This window comes from Taeniopygia guttata, chromosome 5 (assembly GCF_048771995.1).
Source record: "Taeniopygia guttata chromosome 5, bTaeGut7.mat, whole genome shotgun sequence".
NCBI lineage: Eukaryota > Metazoa > Chordata > Aves > Passeriformes > Estrildidae > Taeniopygia > Taeniopygia guttata.
Window position 1 is genome coordinate 11,800,968 of NC_133030.1, and position 17,216 is coordinate 11,818,183.

The 17,216-nt window shown below is 50.0% G+C and overlaps 1 protein-coding gene and 1 non-coding gene across 2 annotated transcripts; both read right to left on the minus strand.

The window, feature by feature from the left end:
* Nucleotides 1-1,136: 1,136 nt before the first annotated feature.
* LOC115495434 (uncharacterized) lies at nucleotides 1,137-5,886 on the minus strand. Its single transcript, XR_012056217.1, has 4 exons — nucleotides 4,710-5,886; nucleotides 3,777-4,239; nucleotides 2,578-2,997; nucleotides 1,137-1,990 (listed from the first exon to the last, which is right to left on the minus strand). It is a non-coding gene; the product is annotated as an uncharacterized protein (transcript).
* A 344-nt stretch (nucleotides 5,887-6,230) lies between these two features.
* On the minus strand, nucleotides 6,231-17,202 carry MRPL21 (mitochondrial ribosomal protein L21). The gene is given in 7 exon segments (NM_001309501.2): nucleotides 6,231-6,448; nucleotides 6,926-7,029; nucleotides 10,925-10,977; nucleotides 12,623-12,786; nucleotides 14,986-15,071; nucleotides 16,250-16,310; nucleotides 17,158-17,202. Coding segments are annotated over 7 exon segments (564 nt in total). The 5' UTR covers nucleotides 17,189-17,202; the 3' UTR covers nucleotides 6,231-6,383.
* Between the last annotated feature and the right edge of the window lie 14 nt (nucleotides 17,203-17,216).

Consider the following 17,216-nt stretch of genomic DNA (forward strand, 5'->3'; position numbering starts at 1 on the left):
GAAGTGGTGCAACACCTCCCCAGCCAGAGCAGCACAGCCAGAGTGCTGCCTGCCCCTAAACTGCTGCCCGAAACCATAATTGTCCCCATCTTTATGCACGAGACAAGTTAGTAAAGACAAGAGGAGCTGACCTAGCCCCAGCCTTCCCCCTTGTCCCACGAGCAGGGCAAGGAGTGAATCCTGGCTCAGCACAAACCAGCGACTAAATCCCCATGAATATCCAAGAGCAAGGACTCTACTCCAGGCCTGGAACTGAACTTTGTGTGTTCTGGGGCAGCAGCACCACCAGGCTGTTAAGCAGCAGTTAAGTGAGGGTGTCCCCAGGTGTGCAGGGAACGTGCAACAGCTGGGAGCAGTACCTGGAGCTGGCATGGATGTGCCTTGGGCATCTTGGGGTGAAGGGACAAGCCTGGCAACACCTTGACAGCATCTTGACTATCCATCAGACCCCAGAATGCTTCTAACCCATGGGACACAGATTCCAGATGACACCAGTGCTGCAAAAAAAGAAGCTGGGAGAAGGGACCTGGCCAAGGGTGTGGAGCCTTCAAATGCCCACATCAGGGACTCAGTCCCTTCTCCAAAGGTTGCAGTCATTTCTCTGGCACAGGGATCTCTCAGCCTGACCATCTGGGGTGACTTGGTACAGCCCACTCAGTGCTTGAGGGAACATGAACCCACCTGGTATTTATAGCTCCTATCAGGTGTCCAAAGGGAATGTCATGGTGCCGACAGGGACACTGGCACTCAACCAGCCACAGGGTTATTGGGATCACAGCTGCTGCCAGGAGGATCAGTGCTGGAGGGAGCCCCTGGATAACACAGGGACTGTGGTGGAGAGCCAGCAGGGCTCTCCCAGAAACCCATCTTGCCATCACGTGTGTCTTCCTTGTGCATCAGCCCCTGGAAACAGCCCTGTTCCGGCTTCTCCAAAGGCAAAAATCAGGCTCATGGCTACATCTGGGGCCCAGAAAACTACAGCGAGGCAATAAACAGATTTTGGGACAAAAGCTGATTCCCAGCTGGGGAATGGGGGGGCGTCAAGAAAAAGAAGTCTCCGTTACATTCCTTCCCTATTTTTAGCCCCATTTCCTACGGAAATGAGATGTCTGCAATCAAGTCCTCTTCTTGCTTGATCCTCTCTAAGACCAGTTTTAATACATTGCCTGATTCCAGGCAAACGAGGGAGAAGCCACAGAGAAAACCCTTTTCCTGCAAGTTGTGTGACAACAAATGGGCAAATTTCATGGAAAATCGACCCTTGCACTTTGGAAGGCAGGAACTGGCTGGGGGAATGCAGAGTAACAATTCCTGCTGCACCAGGTTCCTGCTGTGCTCGCCTCAGGTGCAGCACCTTGGCAGCACAGCCCTGGCAGCTGGGCAGTCACACTTGCCTTGATTCCAAGTTTGTTAACAGCACATGGATTCTTGGGGATGAGGGAATAAAGGGACAAGAAGGACAGAATTAAAATAGAAGCACGGCTGCACTCATGCCACAGACTTCCAATGTCACCTTGGGAAAATCAGCTCCCTTCCCACCACCTCCATGAGCACTATGACCTTCCAATCCAACACCAGCTGCTCCAGAAAAACATATCCCTGGATTCTTTAGGAAAAGGGTCAGTGTGAGTCCCAGAGCTGGGGGATTCGTGTCCCTGACAGCACAGCTGGGAGAAACTCCTGCTCCTCAGGCACAGCTCCCCTTGGCGTGGTGGAAACCACATGCACGTTCCCACAGGAGCTCTCAGCGCCACGTCCCACGCTTGCCAGGGAATATTTGGCTGGGTGACAGTGGAAACAGGACGTTATCACCAGTGATCGCTGCGTGATCCACCTCCGGCACTCTGCAGCAGAGCCGGGTGGGAAAGATGCAGGAGATGTTGTGTCCTGGTGAAATATTTGTGGTCAGGCTCTTCCATACTCCCCGGTCCTTCAAGACACAAGGAGCCTGCTCTGGGAACCAAGCCAGAGGCTCCCATGAATCACAGCCCTGCAAAGAGAAAATCAGCTGAAATGAAAAGCTGGCCTAGAGCAAAGAGCCAAATCCCTCAGGCCGTAGCCTCGGATGGAGGGAATCCTGTTCCATATCCCAAACCACTTCCCTGCTGGATCGTCACTGCTTTGAAAGCTGCCCAGAAACTGAACTTTGAGGCTTTTGAAACTGGGCAATGGTGGTTTTTTACGTAGGAAAGGAAGATAAAGGAACACCAGTCCCTTTTCTCTCCATGAGATGATCCAGAGGCATAGAATGCCAACAGATCCATGCAGGAGCCAACTCCAGTTCAAAACTGATTGAGGTATCTCAAGCTTTGGTTCCCCAAGGCTTAGCTCCTCTCCCAAGCCTCCATTTGAAAGGCTCAAACCCTTTTCTGGCTCCTCTGCCACATTTAATTACCACTTATTAATTAGTGCACAGACATTCCCATGTGCAGCTCCATCAGGGAATGCTCTCCAAGGATATAATCAAAGCCACACTACCCTTTGCTGCAGAATCCCAAAATATGCCCATAAACATATTTTGGGCTGCTGCAGCAAACCCAGCACAGCCAAGAGTCCTCCCAGCCTTCAGCCCCTCACCTTCCTTGGTTCACTCTGCTCCTTCTGACACCAATCCTGCTGTGAAACTTCTACATTCACATCCAGGACAAGGCACAGGGACACAGATCCCAGTTGCTTCTCCATTTGCTATAAATAGGGAGAGGGAAAACAGATGAAAGGCCCCATGTCCAGGCGTGCTGGCCACAGCCGGACTTCTCCATGTGGGATTTGCATCAACACAGACCCACTGGGAACACGTTCCCTTTCTTTTTTAAATAAAAGGCTGGTTTTTTAAGTCACAGGAGATAATAAAACCTCTAGAGCAAGAGAAATCCAACCAAGAGAGTTTCCTGATGTCCTGTTCCTGTCTGCCACTGAAGCAGATTCCGACACGCGGCTGGATCATGCTGAGAAAACAAATCTGGCTCCACGTCAGAGCTCAAGTTCTCCTTCCCAAAGCTGTGAGGGATAAAAAACACAGGGAAGGGGCAAATTAACAGCACTTCCCTCCCACCCCAGGGCCTGAACAACATGTCCCCAGAGCTTTGCCACTGGATAAACACCGGCAGCTCATGGCTGGCAGAGCGTGCGATCCAAATGTCCTGACGGAGCTGCTAAATCCCTCTGCTGCCCCGTGGCTTCCAAAGAGAGTGTCCTGCACTTTGTTTTCCTGCAGGAGCTGGCTGTTGGGAAGGAGGACACAGCCACAGACCCCGTCTGTCGGGCTCCATCAGACTCCACAAACAGCTCCTCACAGCGAGAAGCTTCCCACTGTGGGAATGGCTCCGCTTGGGAAGCTGATTTCAAGAACACAGAGATGCTGGGGGAAGGAAGACAAATCCCATCCTGGAAGTAATTTAAACCTCCAGAAACACTGCAAGAAGTGATCCTGTGGGATGACCAGGGCAGGGCTGTTTTACCTTCAACCACAAGAAGGATTTTATGTGAAACACAAGTCCAAGCCCCTCAAAGCTGCAACATCCAGAGCACTGGAGGGGTTTGGAACAGCACCAACATTTGAAATTGTGGAAACCTCGCTCCAAAGCAGCTCCTAAAAGCAGCTGGAGCTAAGGGGAAGGGAAAAACCAGGAGCCACAAAGGCATTCTGGTGCCATAGGCCACTCTTGAAAGGACAGAGGAGGAGGTCAGGGCTGGGATCAATGCATGGCACACAGAAATCAGGGATTCAACCTCTCCTGCAGAGGGGAGGGCAAGGAGGGGTTTTGGGGGACACACACCTGGGATCCAGGGAGCTGCAGGGCCAGGGATCCGCATGGCATTCCTGCCCCAAACAAGGGATGCCACTGGGAGCCGACGGAGCAGCAAGGGCACCTCCTGAATCATTCCCACCAGCTATTCCGGAGCAAACCTTGCAGCTGGCAAGAAAACAACGCTTCCTTATGATGGGAAATGTCAGGGCTGCGGAGCCAGCTGTCCTGCTGCCGCCGAGCCCTGCCGGCATTCTTGGAAAGCACAGCAGGAGCAGCACAGGCAGCGGCTTTGTGGCCAGCGGGCAGGGATCAGTGCTGGAATTCACTCCCAATTCCCAGCACATGCCCTCTGCTCCGGCTCTCCAGCCTCCCTCCCGGGGGGGACAGACGCCACAGGGGTGGCCAGATCCCAGGCCTGCTTCTTGTCTGACCCACGTCCATCTTCAGCTCTGGGCAAAGCATCTCAAATTCCACCCGGATCTGTTTGGTCCTGGCAGAGAAATTTCCACCGTGAATCAATACTTAAGGGAAAAAATCCTTGCGTTTTCTCGACCTGTTTTGTTGAGGAATTCCTGCTCTTAAACTATTTCAGTGCTATTTAGCACCGGGAAGGGTGACAAGGATCATTCCCCTGAAACTCCGTGGAGACCTGTGACTTCATCCCTAAGAGCTGGGCATTCCTGCTTCCACTTGGAATAACAAAAAGCTTTTGATTCAAATTCTCCTGAAGAAAGCTTTAAAATAATCCCTTTTTACCTCAGTCTGAATAAGTAATTCCAACAAAACCTGCCTATTTTGTATTACAAACTTTTTTAAACCAAAAACTTCCCAATACTGGTTGGATTTTCCCTTCTTGAATTTCTGTCCCCCAAAAATGCTGTGAAACCACCCTAATTTTGTGTAGTATCTCAATTTGATCAGAACTACATTCCCAAGGGCTTTTTGGGGGATCAGACTTACAGAACTTAAGCCCTTTGCTTTTCCCTTGACTCCACAGCAGCCTCTGCCCTCCGTATTGTAGAGCCCTGAATCCTGTGTTATTTCCAAGTGTTTCTTCCTATTTGGGAAGGACAGAACATTCCTGCCACATCCCCTGAAAGCCAAGACATGCTGTTTCTTAGCCCCAGCACTCAAACACAGAGGCACTGAGGGTTTCCAGTCCAATTCCTTCGGCTGGCAATGCCGCTTCCGCTGTGGACCGGGAACAGTCTGCATCCGCAGGCTGTGGTCCCTGTGCCAGCCCACAGCACACTCTGCCTGCTGCTGGGATCTGCTGGTCCCAGCATGGAACTGCAGTCACCTGTGGGAGAAGGGGAAGAGGTGGAAGATGATTTTTGGAGGGGCCTTCCCACCCTCTCCGTTGGGAAGAGGTTGGGAACAAGGATGCGACGATCCAGGCTGTCCCTGCATCTGCAGCTAAAAACTGTGTGTTTAACCTCAGAAGCAGGGAAAGAGCAGCATGCTCAAGGGCTATTTGTGCCAGAGGATCTGAAATGGGGAGGGCTGAGTCCACCCCTGCAGATCCAGCTGTCTCCAGTGGCTGAAGATCCCTGGCACACCTGGATCCTTCTCTAGCTGAAGCTGAGATGCAGCCATAAATAACCACAGTGGTGCCTGAAGTGATCCCCCAAAGGAATTGTGAGACTGGACAGCCAGGGCCAGCTCCAGATGGAACAAACTCCAATTTCCCTCAGCACAGGGCTGTGGCAATCTTTTTTCCAGGAGGAGCCGTGGTGGGTGTGCAAAGGACACTCAAATATGGTTTTACTCCCAATGTGAAGACAGGTACCCCCTAGGGAAGTGACAAGGTGAGCAGGACCCATTATCCCTTCCCATGGTGGCAATTAGGAACCCTACAGTACAAGAAATTCCAGGAAACTTCAGGAAACTCTCCTCCTGGTGGATATCCAACCCAGAAACACCAGCAGACTCAGCAGGATCCACCTTGTCCTTGTATGTGCTGCTCAGGAAAGGACAGTGCTCAATGTGCAGCCACAGAAGAGGGAAAAGACCAGGATCTAGACATGGAATACACTCAGCAGGTCAAAACTCAACTCTAAAATAGGCACCAAATCCCTCCTGAGCCACCAGTGTCTCATTTTGATGATGCTACACACACACACACACAATTTATTGCTGCTCACCTTCAAGAGGGGAATTTTTCAGCTCTACTTCCCAGCATTAATCGTTAAGATTAATTTTCACCCCTTGGCACGATTTGGGAGTAGATTTGAGACTCTGCAGTCACCTGGTTTCACTGCTCTCTTCAGTCCCACGGGCTGAGGGCCATGCTGTACCCCAGGATATTCCCTGGAGCCACACAGTGCCAGGAATTACATGACCAGAATTCCTGAATTCCTAAAGTTCAGAGAGGTGCGGAGGCAAAAAGATCCATTAGGCATAAAATCCTGGCTAGTTTAATAGCAATGGATCGTGGGTAGTTTAAAACTCCTGGCAAATAAACACCAGCAAGGCTGAAGCAACACTTAAAAAAATATTTCATTATTTTAAAAAGAAAGCACATAGAGATTTCCATTTCCCACCACAGCAATAAGTCCAGAACTTCCCAGTGCCGAGGCAGTTTTATTTCCAAAATTGCCTGGAGCAGCAATGATTCCCAGAACACCTCCCCAGTCAGGACAAGCAGGGGTAGATTTCGATGGTGTTGATCCTGAGGACGGTCTGGGGGTTTGCAATGACTGAAAAATAAGGAAAAGGGGGGAAAAAAGGATCAGGTAACAGCATAAACTTGGTGCCTACCTCATACCAGGGCTCCTGCTGGCAGACAGTGGCATTCCACGGGGATGCCAAGGACAGCAGGTCCCAGAGGGCAGCCTGGTCAGGGCTTTACCATCCATCCCATATAAAAACAGCCTCAGAGAAGGAACAGTCATTTGGCAACCAAAACCTGTGCAGGACCCTGTTTGGGCTTGCTGGGAGCTGTGATGACACATCCAATGTTTAAGGCTTTGGGAAGAGACTGGGATTCTTTCCTGCCCAGGAAGTTTAGGGAACACTGAGTGAATATTAAATCCTCTGTGGGTGCACCTGGGAGAGGGGCTGGACCCTGAGGGGCTCTGGGGACATAGAGAACAAGCCCTCCCCTCAGGTCCTTGTGCTGGGACACCTCCCCTCCCACAGCCAGCAGGGAAGGAAATGTGTCCTTTCCCCCTTACTTTTCTTCCTCTGGAAGTTGTGTCTCCTCCAGAAGCGCATATTGACCTTGGGCCACGACTCCGTCTTCTCAATCACCGTGGCCTCCACACGGACCAGGTCCTTCCTTAAAAAGGAGAGTTAGAAGCACCAGGTTTTAGTTATTTACATCCTATCGTTGTCACTGCTAGAAATGAAGAGACTATTTTCAAGCTAAGAATGATTTATTTCTCAGATAAACATCAATCTCAGAGGCTGTGACATTTTAGAGGAGTAAATATTAGGTCATAGCTCAAGAGCAGTCACAAGTTTCTTTGTTACAAGGTCATATATTAACTTTGTAACTCAATAGACAGTTGCCACAGGGTTTATTTTGCTTTTCTAACTTAGCACCTTTACTTCTGCTGCACTGCACTGGATACTTTCATTCAACGAGTTTCTAACTCACAGGCACACATATGTTTTTATTATAACTTTTAACAACTACACCCTTATATTATTAACTCTTCACTGCCTTGTACAGTTTCTCACTCACTTAAGGTACATTTTCACCTACAACTACAGAAACTTAAGGGGTTTTTTGTTTGTTTGTTTAATATCTGTGTATTGCCTTTTCACATCAATCTAAGTTTCTTTTAAGGCTGTAGATCAAATATTTTAGTGTCTGTGGAAGTTTCTGTTTCTCTGATTCTCAGAACATCCTATTCTTGGGCAGCAGGTTTCTGGGAGAAGAGACAAAGGGATAATACATCCTAGGAATTCCAGATCCTCCCTGGGAGGAGGGCCACCTGCCCAGGCACAGCCAAAAGCCTCCAGGTGCTGTACCTGGCTCAGGAGATGTGACAGATCACAACTTCCCTGCCATGTGAGGGGTGAGATCATTCCATCAGAGCAGGCAGCAGAGACAGGGACCTGCAGGAACTTGCAAGATTGAGGCAAGATAAATTCCTCTGGCACCTCCAGGTGATGCCATGTGCCCTGCTTTGGTTTTGGCACAGGATGAGCCCATCCCTGCTCCTGGTCACCAAGAAATCCTTCCTCCCCCTCTAAAGCATCACAGACAGCTGGAAGAAAATCTCACCTTGTTGGAAACACTATAACTTTTCCAATTTTTTTTTTATTAATTGTTTTAATGAACCATAAGCAATTTTCCACTGCAGCCTGCATTTAGCAAAGCTTGCCATAAGCGGCTGCTGCTGTGGGCACACAATTTTGGGGAAAATCACCTTAAATTACTAAGTTTTGCTAAAACAACTGTAATCAACCTTGATATGCTTCAAGGGTCTCAGAAGGTGAGAATCCCCAGGCAGGAGCTTTGGATAGGGGATTTTTAGTCAGCAGCCACAGGGAAGGAGGAGGAGCTGTTCTTCCATGCACAGCACTGCAGAATTCCATTAAAAGCTCGTTAAGTTTGCCACAGGAGGACATTTAAAGACCATTTTGCTGACAAACGGCTCTGTCTGCACTTGAGGGGGGCAGAGGGGGAAGCCCATCCAGCTGAAATTGTTCCAGCAAGGTCACTGGGAGGCCAAAGGCTTCAGACAGCCACCATCTCTTAAAATCCACCCTGGGGGTGTGATTAAATCAGAGATTGGATCCTGGAGGAAACTGATTTATCTGCAGTTAGTGACCAGACCAGAAGAAAAGAGGTATAAAATAACACAGATTTTATAAAACCACTGTGTGACCCCGACATCCCAGCTCCAGGATTTGCTCCAGATCCAGCACCACTGAACCACACACAAACCCTGCAACCCTGAGGGAGGAGAAACCAGAAAGCAAACTGCACTCCAGCCGTGGTTTGCCACTAATTTGGGACTGAACTTCCTGGATTCAGGGCCCTGATGGGTTCTCTGTGGGACTCAGCTCTAGCAACTGCTGGCAGGAGGCTGAAGCACAAGAGAAACCAACTTGCTGGAGAAGAGCTCGTGGGCAGGACAAGTTCTCAGCAAAACAGAGCCCAAGGAAAAAATAAAAATCTCTATCAAACGTTTTAGGTATGACTGGAATGTCCATAAAAATAAGAAGGGGGTCACACATTTCCCAGAGCCCGACACAGCTGGGCCTGCTGCCTTCAGCAGCAAAATGTTCCATGGATTGGATTTTTGCAGGAGGTGAGAAAAACTCAGGCTGGAACCTCATGGATCTGAGCTGGGCTGAAAGGTGCTGTCAAGAGGCAGAAAAAAAGATCCAGGCAAGCTACAAGCCCAGAGGATGATAACTCTTGGATCACAGCTCCAGCTGCCAAGCTTGCTCCCTGCAGGACTGAATCCCAGCCCAGCTGTCTGGGACAAGAACAGGTCTAAAGCCTTTGGCACTTCCACTGCAAAAAGGGCCAGGTAGCAGGAGAAACAGTGAGCTTTCCTAGAGGGAAAATTCCCATCAGCTCTGTTTTGTCTAGAAATAAGCCAAACTTTCCCTGCACTAATGCCTAACGTGGGCTCCAGACCCTGTGCCAGCCGGGGCTGGCAGTGACTTGGACAAACACGGAGCCCAGTGGATTCCAGGGCAGGAGCCAACCAGAAGCTCCCAGAATAGCCTCCAGCATGCAGATGTGGTTGGTGTGTTAGGATTAAAGAAGTGTCATCCTGGGAGGTACCAGAGGAACAGAGCCTGTCCAGCTGTCCCAAACAGGACACGTTTGGGAGCCCACAGGAAGCAGCTCCGGTGAAGTGTCTCGGGCTGCAAGCACTCACCAGGTGTTTATTTATGCAACAACAGGGACACAGAACTGCCTCTCTTCTCATCCAGCCTCTCCTCTCCTCCCCAGAATGTCTGTGGGTTAGGGGATTGTGTAAGAGAACTGCAGCGCACATTGCTGGTGACACCCTTCTCCCTTCCTCATCCCGTATTGGAGAGCTGGGATTTGGGTAGTTCCCCACAGCTCAAAGGGTGATGGCATCTCCCCCTCAGCCTTTTCTTCCTAGCCAGCCTCTTCCTCCTCCCACTGATTCCCGTCAGCCAAAGGCCCTGGAGGCCAGGCCAGATGTGCAGCCTGGCCTGCCTCAAGTAGCTGCCAACACTTCCCACACCCTCAAAGCACCTGCAAGAGCCAGCAGCTGGTTTTCTTCCTGTCCTGGAGCTCCTGGCTATCCCCGTGCCAAATCCAGCACAAAGAGCTGCCAACAACCACCACAGGGCCCCTGGATCAGCTGGGGAAGGAAGTTGCTCCTCAGCTGCCTGACATGGCACATCCCAAAACTAAAAGCCCCTTTCTAGTCCTAAAAGTGAGATTCCCCTTCCTAAAGTCTTCCCCACAGGCAATATCTGGCAGTAACTCAAGAGAATCCTGATGATTTGCTATTCCACACCCACTTCCAGTGCTGCTACAAGGACTGGCAGCTCCCAAAATCCTGTCCAACACAGGGACCCGAGGCAGGTACCACTCAAGCCATGTTATCACTGAAAAAGTAACTTCTAAATACCACCAGCATTTATAGATGCCCCACACCCCCCTTCCTTTTGGGAAGGAAAAGGCTGAGGAGCCACGGGCTCTGTACAGGAAGTCCTACAGCAGTGAGATGGAGGCAGTGTCAAGGGATCAACTTCTCCCAAGATTTGTGACTGCTGGATTATGTGATTAAGAGGAAGGGAAAAATCAGGAACACTGAAATTAGGGTTAAGGCTTGCTGGAGTAAGTCCATGGAAAAGGGAAAAGGGTTAAAAACCCAACTAAGGGACTAAGGAAAAGGATTTCTGGCTAATTTGAAGATGACTACCACCAAAATCAGGGTAGGATGGTAGAGATGTTGAGGTGCAACATGTCCTGCTAGTTTGTGTAAGGAGGAAAAGATCCCACTGAGGTGAATACCCACGAGCTGCCTCAGAGCTGAGACCTGCTGCCCTCCCAGCACTGGGGTGGGGGAGAGCCACCAGAGGCTGATGAGTTGTTTTACTGGTGATTCTTTCAAAAGCCTGGGATCAAAGTTAGTGCTGATAAACCCCAATTTCAGGGACTGCAGAGCCCTGAAGCCAAAATTAAGTACAAAAATGTCATATAATTCCTTTATGAAGCATCTTACCCCAGCAGCGGCCTTCCAATGAGTGTGAAGTCATCAGCACCAACCAGCAAAACCTGGAGGAAATAAATCAGGCACAAATCACTGCTCATTGTCCTGGCAGAAATGCAAACAAGACCGTTCAAATTCTACAGCCGTAAAGGAGTCAAACTGCTTCAAACCAGGCCTTCCCACATTTCAAACCTGACACTAACTGGAGGGGTTGTGAGGAAAACTGCTAACAGGCTGCAGACAGAGCCATTACTCTTCCAGAGAGCTCATCCCACTCCAACAGGCTGCAGAAGTATCTTTCTCCATGATCAGAACACACTGAACCTCTCTGTCTTGGCTTACCAGCAGCCATAAAAAAAATATGAAAAGCAACCAGGGAAGAATAACCTGCCTCATGTGGGATCTGGACAAATGGCAGCTCCTAACCCATTGGATTTTTACAGCAATTGCTAAAAATCCCAGTGGAGAAACAATTCCCTCTTTCTCCTCTCTAGGGCATCCAGAGGGGGAATAAAGAAATGAACATCTGGGGGCTCACCAACCCCTGTTGTTTTGGGACATTTCAGCCACAAAGGAACAGGCAGGATAAGAGAGGATACAGTAGGAAGAGGCTGCATTTCACTGAAATCATCGAGATTTTGGAAGAAACCTTCAAGGTCATGGAGTCCAACCATCAAACCCAGCACTACCATAATCTCCCCTAAACCATGTCCCCCAGGTGCCACCTCCGGAGCCACTTCTCCCAGGGCTGCCTCACAAATCCTCTGGCAGCACTTAAAAACCACACAGAATTGGTCATGAGAAGTCCTGGCCTTTGTTTTAGAAGTGAAAAAACAAAAACAACAACAACAAAAAAACCAAACCAAAACAAAAAAACAACCAAACCAAAAAAAGGAGCGAATTTTCTCCTTCACTCCATCTAGACCATTGAATTCTGAACTGGATACACCACAGAAATCCCTCCTCTCTGCTGGACACAGGGATGTGGAACACAGCTGAGAATAGCCCTAAAAAGCTGCTTCAAAACTGGGCTTGAATGCAATGGACAAGCACAAAAACTCTGCAGCTCTCCTTAATTACTTGCTTAGCTCTAACAAACAACACGGAGGTGAAGCCAACAGAATCCCACTCCATAATATTTCCCTTCAGTCTGGATTAATGAGCCTCTGCAAGTCCCTGCTCGTTGTCCAAGGCTGAGGATAAAGATATTAATTGGATCTTGGCAATTCTCCCCTCTGTGCCCCATCCCTCTGCCTCCACCCAGCCCAGCATGATAAGGATCTTGCAGAGCCCTGAGGAGTTTACAATCCCTCTGGGAGACCTGCAAGGAATTAAGAGGTTGGACTTGATGATCTTAGAGGTCTTTTCCAGCCTAAATGTTTCTGTGATCCAGGGTGCTGGAGTCTCAAGGCAAACACAGGCTTTCGCTGCCGGCTCTGGAAACAACAACTGTCATTTTCTTTTTTTGGAAGGAGTTAGGACAACAAAAATCTGTCTCCCCACAGAGTCTGGCAAGACTCACTCCAGCCCTGTTGAACAGAAATCACAATAACATCTGAAACTGGAACAAAACTAAGGGAATTGGAACAAAACAAAAGGGCCGGAATGAAGGTGAGAGACCCCCAGGAGCACTTTGGGATGTGGCGTTAAAACCAACAGTGGGTTTTGCCTCCAGGAAGGTTTGCAGGGAATCTGCTCTGTTTTTTTCACCTTTTCCATCCGGATTCGGTCTCCACACTCAGCCTCCAGGACATTGTCCATCATGATGAGGTCTTCACTTGTGATTTTCCACTGCTTGCTGGCGAAGTGGACGACGGCGAAGAGGCGCCCGTACTGCCCCGCCGAGATCAGCCCGTTCACCTTCCGCACCACTTCTGCTGGCAAACAGCAAGCCAGGATCAGGGCAGCACACCCAGAGAGCTGGGACAGGCTGGGAAAACTCACCCAGCCACCCTGCTCTCCCCCCAGCACTCTTATCTCCTGGGAATCTTTGAGCAAGGATCAACAGCAGTGTTGCTTCCCAGATGTGCTAGCCTCCCTTTCTTAAAATTAATGATTTATTTGTATTTTAGGTGCTGGCAAAGCCAGACATAAGTAAACATCTTGTATACACTGTGCAGCTTCTCTACACTGCTGACTCTCAGCCCATTCCTCAGGCATCCCAAAATATACTGTACTTGGATATAAAGCATTCCAGAAAAGAGCTCTTGTCCACGCACCCTGTGTTTGGAGGAAATTCCCTCAATTTCCAAGTCATATGCAGACAGCCCAGGGCTCTGAGTGGTGCATAAGGCACACAGGAACATCGGGAAGAGCTTGGCAGAGTACCAGGGAAGAGGCTTCCAGCACATGGCAAAGCCTGGCCCCAGAACTTGTACCTGCAGCAAGGACACGAGAGACCTGTCCCTCGCTCTTTCCCAGAAAAACCTCTTCCAACGTGCATGCAGAGTGCTGCCAGGAGCAGGACAGATCCCAGAGACCAGATCCTGCACATGGACAAACTCCATTCCCTGTGATCAGCTTCCTGGGCAGTGAATCCAACCCCAGTTTTTATGGGAACACCAAAAGGTGTTGCACCCTGACACCATCCCACTGCCAAACAGCAGCTTCCCACCCTCCTGAGCTGCTCAGAAAAACACTATAAAAAGTGGCTAAATCATTTTTGTTTTCTTTCTTGGAATGCAAACAGAACATCCCTTTGGGACAGACAGGAATCCAACAGCCAGGCAAACCCAACCCAATCCTTACAGGAATGCTCTGAAAAGGTCCAAGCTTCAAGCCCTAGAACTCAAAGGTAGAGGTAGGAACACAAATTATTTGCAGGGCAAGAGCTGCTGCAATTCCCACCAGCATGAAGAGTTGTTGATAACTCTTCCAACACCTCCAGTGCCAGGAAACATCAAGTGATTACTGGCTTGGATCTCAGCACCATGTGGAGAGACCCATCCTAAAATATCCGGGGCTGTTTTCACAGCCAGCAGGAGGCAGAACTGAAAAGCTCCCGCTGCTGTTCCCTCTGGATAAGCACAGCCAGGAGCTAAGGGTGCAATGCAGCAGGAGGCAATGGCATGGGAGCAGGATGGCAGCAATCCCTGAGAATGGGACCCTGCTCCCCACAGGGCTGGCAGGGAGCAGTTTGTGGTTCACTGCTGGGTTATTTCACATGCAGGGACAGGCACCCATCTGTCACTTGAGTGGTTATTGGTACTTGACCTTTTATCACAGAGCAGAGAAAAAGCAGGATCAAAACAGGCCAGCAGGAGATGTGGGGCAGGAGGCTCTCTCCAAAGCACATCCCTCAGTTAGGGACACACTCCAGCCAGGTGATGGGGGACATCTGCAGGAAGGTGAGCTCAGCTCTTCTTGTCAACCTTGTCACACAGCCCAGAGCACTGAGTGCCAGGTCTGGTCATTCCTTGGACTTCCCCGGGGTGGGGACTCCAAACCTCCCTGGGCAGCCCCTTCCAGTGCCTGGTAGCCCTTTCCAGGAAGAAATTCCTCCTGATGTCCAACTTGACTCTTCCCTGGCACAGCTTGAGGCTGTTTCCTCTCATCCAGGAGTCCTGACAAACTGAGGGGACAGGGACATGACCCTCAATGTTCTGTCATGCTGTGTCCCACCTCTGCAGGTCTGTCCTGTGCCCACCATCCAACTGCTCCTGCTGGCTGGATGTTCTGTTTCGTGCACCAAAATACACCAGCTCTCCGTGTGCCCACCATCCAACTGCTCCTGCTGACTTTGATTTAGCCAGTGAATGGAAAATAACTAATTTCTCCTGCTCAAAATGCTTCTCTCATGCTTTAATTTTTTTAATATATTGTTTCATGCCACACATCACATCAGGCAAGGTTCCTCTGGGAGCGTGACAAGTTGCCCTAAACTAAGGAGAAATCACATTGTACCCAAATCTCCCAAATCTGGAGAGCAGCTGGAGCACAATACCAGCAACACTAAAACACATGAGAAATTAAATTTTAAAAGAAGAAGCTAAGAACACAAACTTCCAACGGAAGACATTCATGCTCAATCAGGCCTCGAGGCAGTGCTGGAAGACCAGATTTGAGACCTTTACCTGCATGATACTTGGCTTCTTCCACGGGGTCTGGAAGTTTCACTTCAGGCCATGGGGGCGAAGTCAGGGAAGTTTTGGCAACAAGTCTGTGAAGGACAAGGTAAAATGCACTGCAGCAAACAGATACTGCCAAGAGATGGAAAACAGAGAGGAAAGGAGGAAAAAAGACATGGAGTAGAAATCTATATTACTCACAACCAAAAGGCGTCAGATTACAGTTAACAATTAGGCAAGAATCTACAATAGCACAAAAGCAATCTTCGATATAAAGAGGAGGGAGATTTGCCATGGAAAACTCCATGAGAGGAACATGAAAGGTTGTGATTTTTGAAATCTGAAAATTTATTAAATTTTGCAACAATCATCCCAAAATAAAAAGCAAATACCATCTCCCTCAGCAGTGGGCAGTTCAGGTTTCCCTGCATGCAGAAATCCACACTTTGCCTAAGCAACACAGGATGCATCAAATGCATAAAATATTCAGGAATAAACGCGGGATGTAGTGGAAAAAAGAAAAATAAACTCAAAATCCTTTGCAATGGTTGATTTACTCTGTAACCCTAAGCCAGACATCCCAAAGGGCTTTAATTCAGCAGGAACTGCAAGTACCTGTGACTACATGGCCACAGGCACTGAGGCCTCATGGGATTTAGTGAGGATTTTGGGTGCTGCACCACCCAGGCAGAGATCCAAGGATCTCTGATCCTTGAGGATGAGCAGGAGGAGGGAACAGTACATCCTCATCCTGCCATCCTCCCCAGCAGAAATTCTCTGCTCCTGCAGTGTCCCCTCCTGGTCACAGCCAGCAGCAGCTCAGTCCTGCAGGAGATCCCAGCACAGGGAATGGAATAAAGGCACAACAAGAGGTCCCAAAGGGCTGGAAAAAGCAAAACCTGAAGGTGCCATTGGAAGAGGTGTCACAGGATTCCTGAATGGTTTGCCTTGGAAAGGATGTTAAAGCTCATCCAGTCACAACCCAAGGCAAGGACAACCCATCAGACCAGGTTGCTCCAAGCCCTGTTCAGCCAGGCCTTGAACATTTCCAGGGATGGGACAAAAAAACCCAAAAAAAAAACAACAAAAAAATGAAGGGAAGCATCTTTCTGGGAAAGGTGACTGAAGGTAGGCAGAGCCAAAACATTGGGGAGTGACCAAGGGGCAGCCAAGTCTCCTTCCCAGAGGAAAACCAGCTGCCCTCCCCAGCCTGCTGGAGCAGGCCAGCATTCCAGGGGGAAGAGGCAAAGTGACGGGTGTTTGACATTACCCTGCCTGTGGGGATGAGCCCTGGGAACTCTGGTGCCGGACCGCAGCCCAAAGCAGTGAGGCTGAAAGGGAAAAAAAGAGAATTAAGCACAGGCAGCAGCTGCTGGGCTTCTGTAGAATTCCAGAGTCATTCAGGCTGGAAAAGTCCACCCACACCACCGAGTCCAACCTGTGAATGGTCACCACGCTGTCACCCAGCCCAGGCACATCCACGCATTCCTGGGACACCTCTAGGGACGGGAACTCCAGCACCTCCCTGGGCAGCCCCTTCCCAGCCCTGGAAGGAGATTGATAAAATGCCTACTCCCTGCCATCCCTTGGATTTTGCCGAAGGGTTTATGCCAAGGTGGAGAGAACCGTGTAAAGCTGATTCTCCTTTCTGTTAACGCTCCCCGGCTTTCAGGCTGCTCCGAGGCTGATGCTGGGAAAGACCTGGAAGAGCTCTGGAAGAGCTCCAGGGCTCATCCTGCAGGTGCAGGGCAGGGATACCGAGGGGCCAGGAGGCAGCAGTGGGAACCCTGACCTCCTGTCAGCCTCCTTCCTTTCCTCCTCCCATCCCAGCAGCTGGCGGAGCACAGCCCCTCCATCCTTCCTTTCCTCCCAGCAGCTGGCAGAGCATCTTCCTTCATTCTTTCTTTCTTTCTTTCCTTCTTTCCCAGTAGTAGCAGGCAGAGCTCCTTCCTCTGCTCCATCCCAGCAGCAGGCAGGGCTCCTTGCTTCTTTCCACCCTTCCTTCCCCTCAGCAGCAGCAACAGCCCAGTCCGTCCGTCCGTCCTTTCCAGCAGCAACCAGAGCCCCTTCCTTTCCTTGCTCCCCCACTTCCCGGCAGCAGGCAGGGCTCCTTGCTGTCCCTCCCAGCGGCAGGGGCAGAGATCGTTCCTCCCTGTGCCTATTCCCGTTCCCCCTCACCTCCCGCCCGCCGCGCTCGCGCCGCCGCCATCGCGGTGACCTCGCGCCGGACGCGGAAC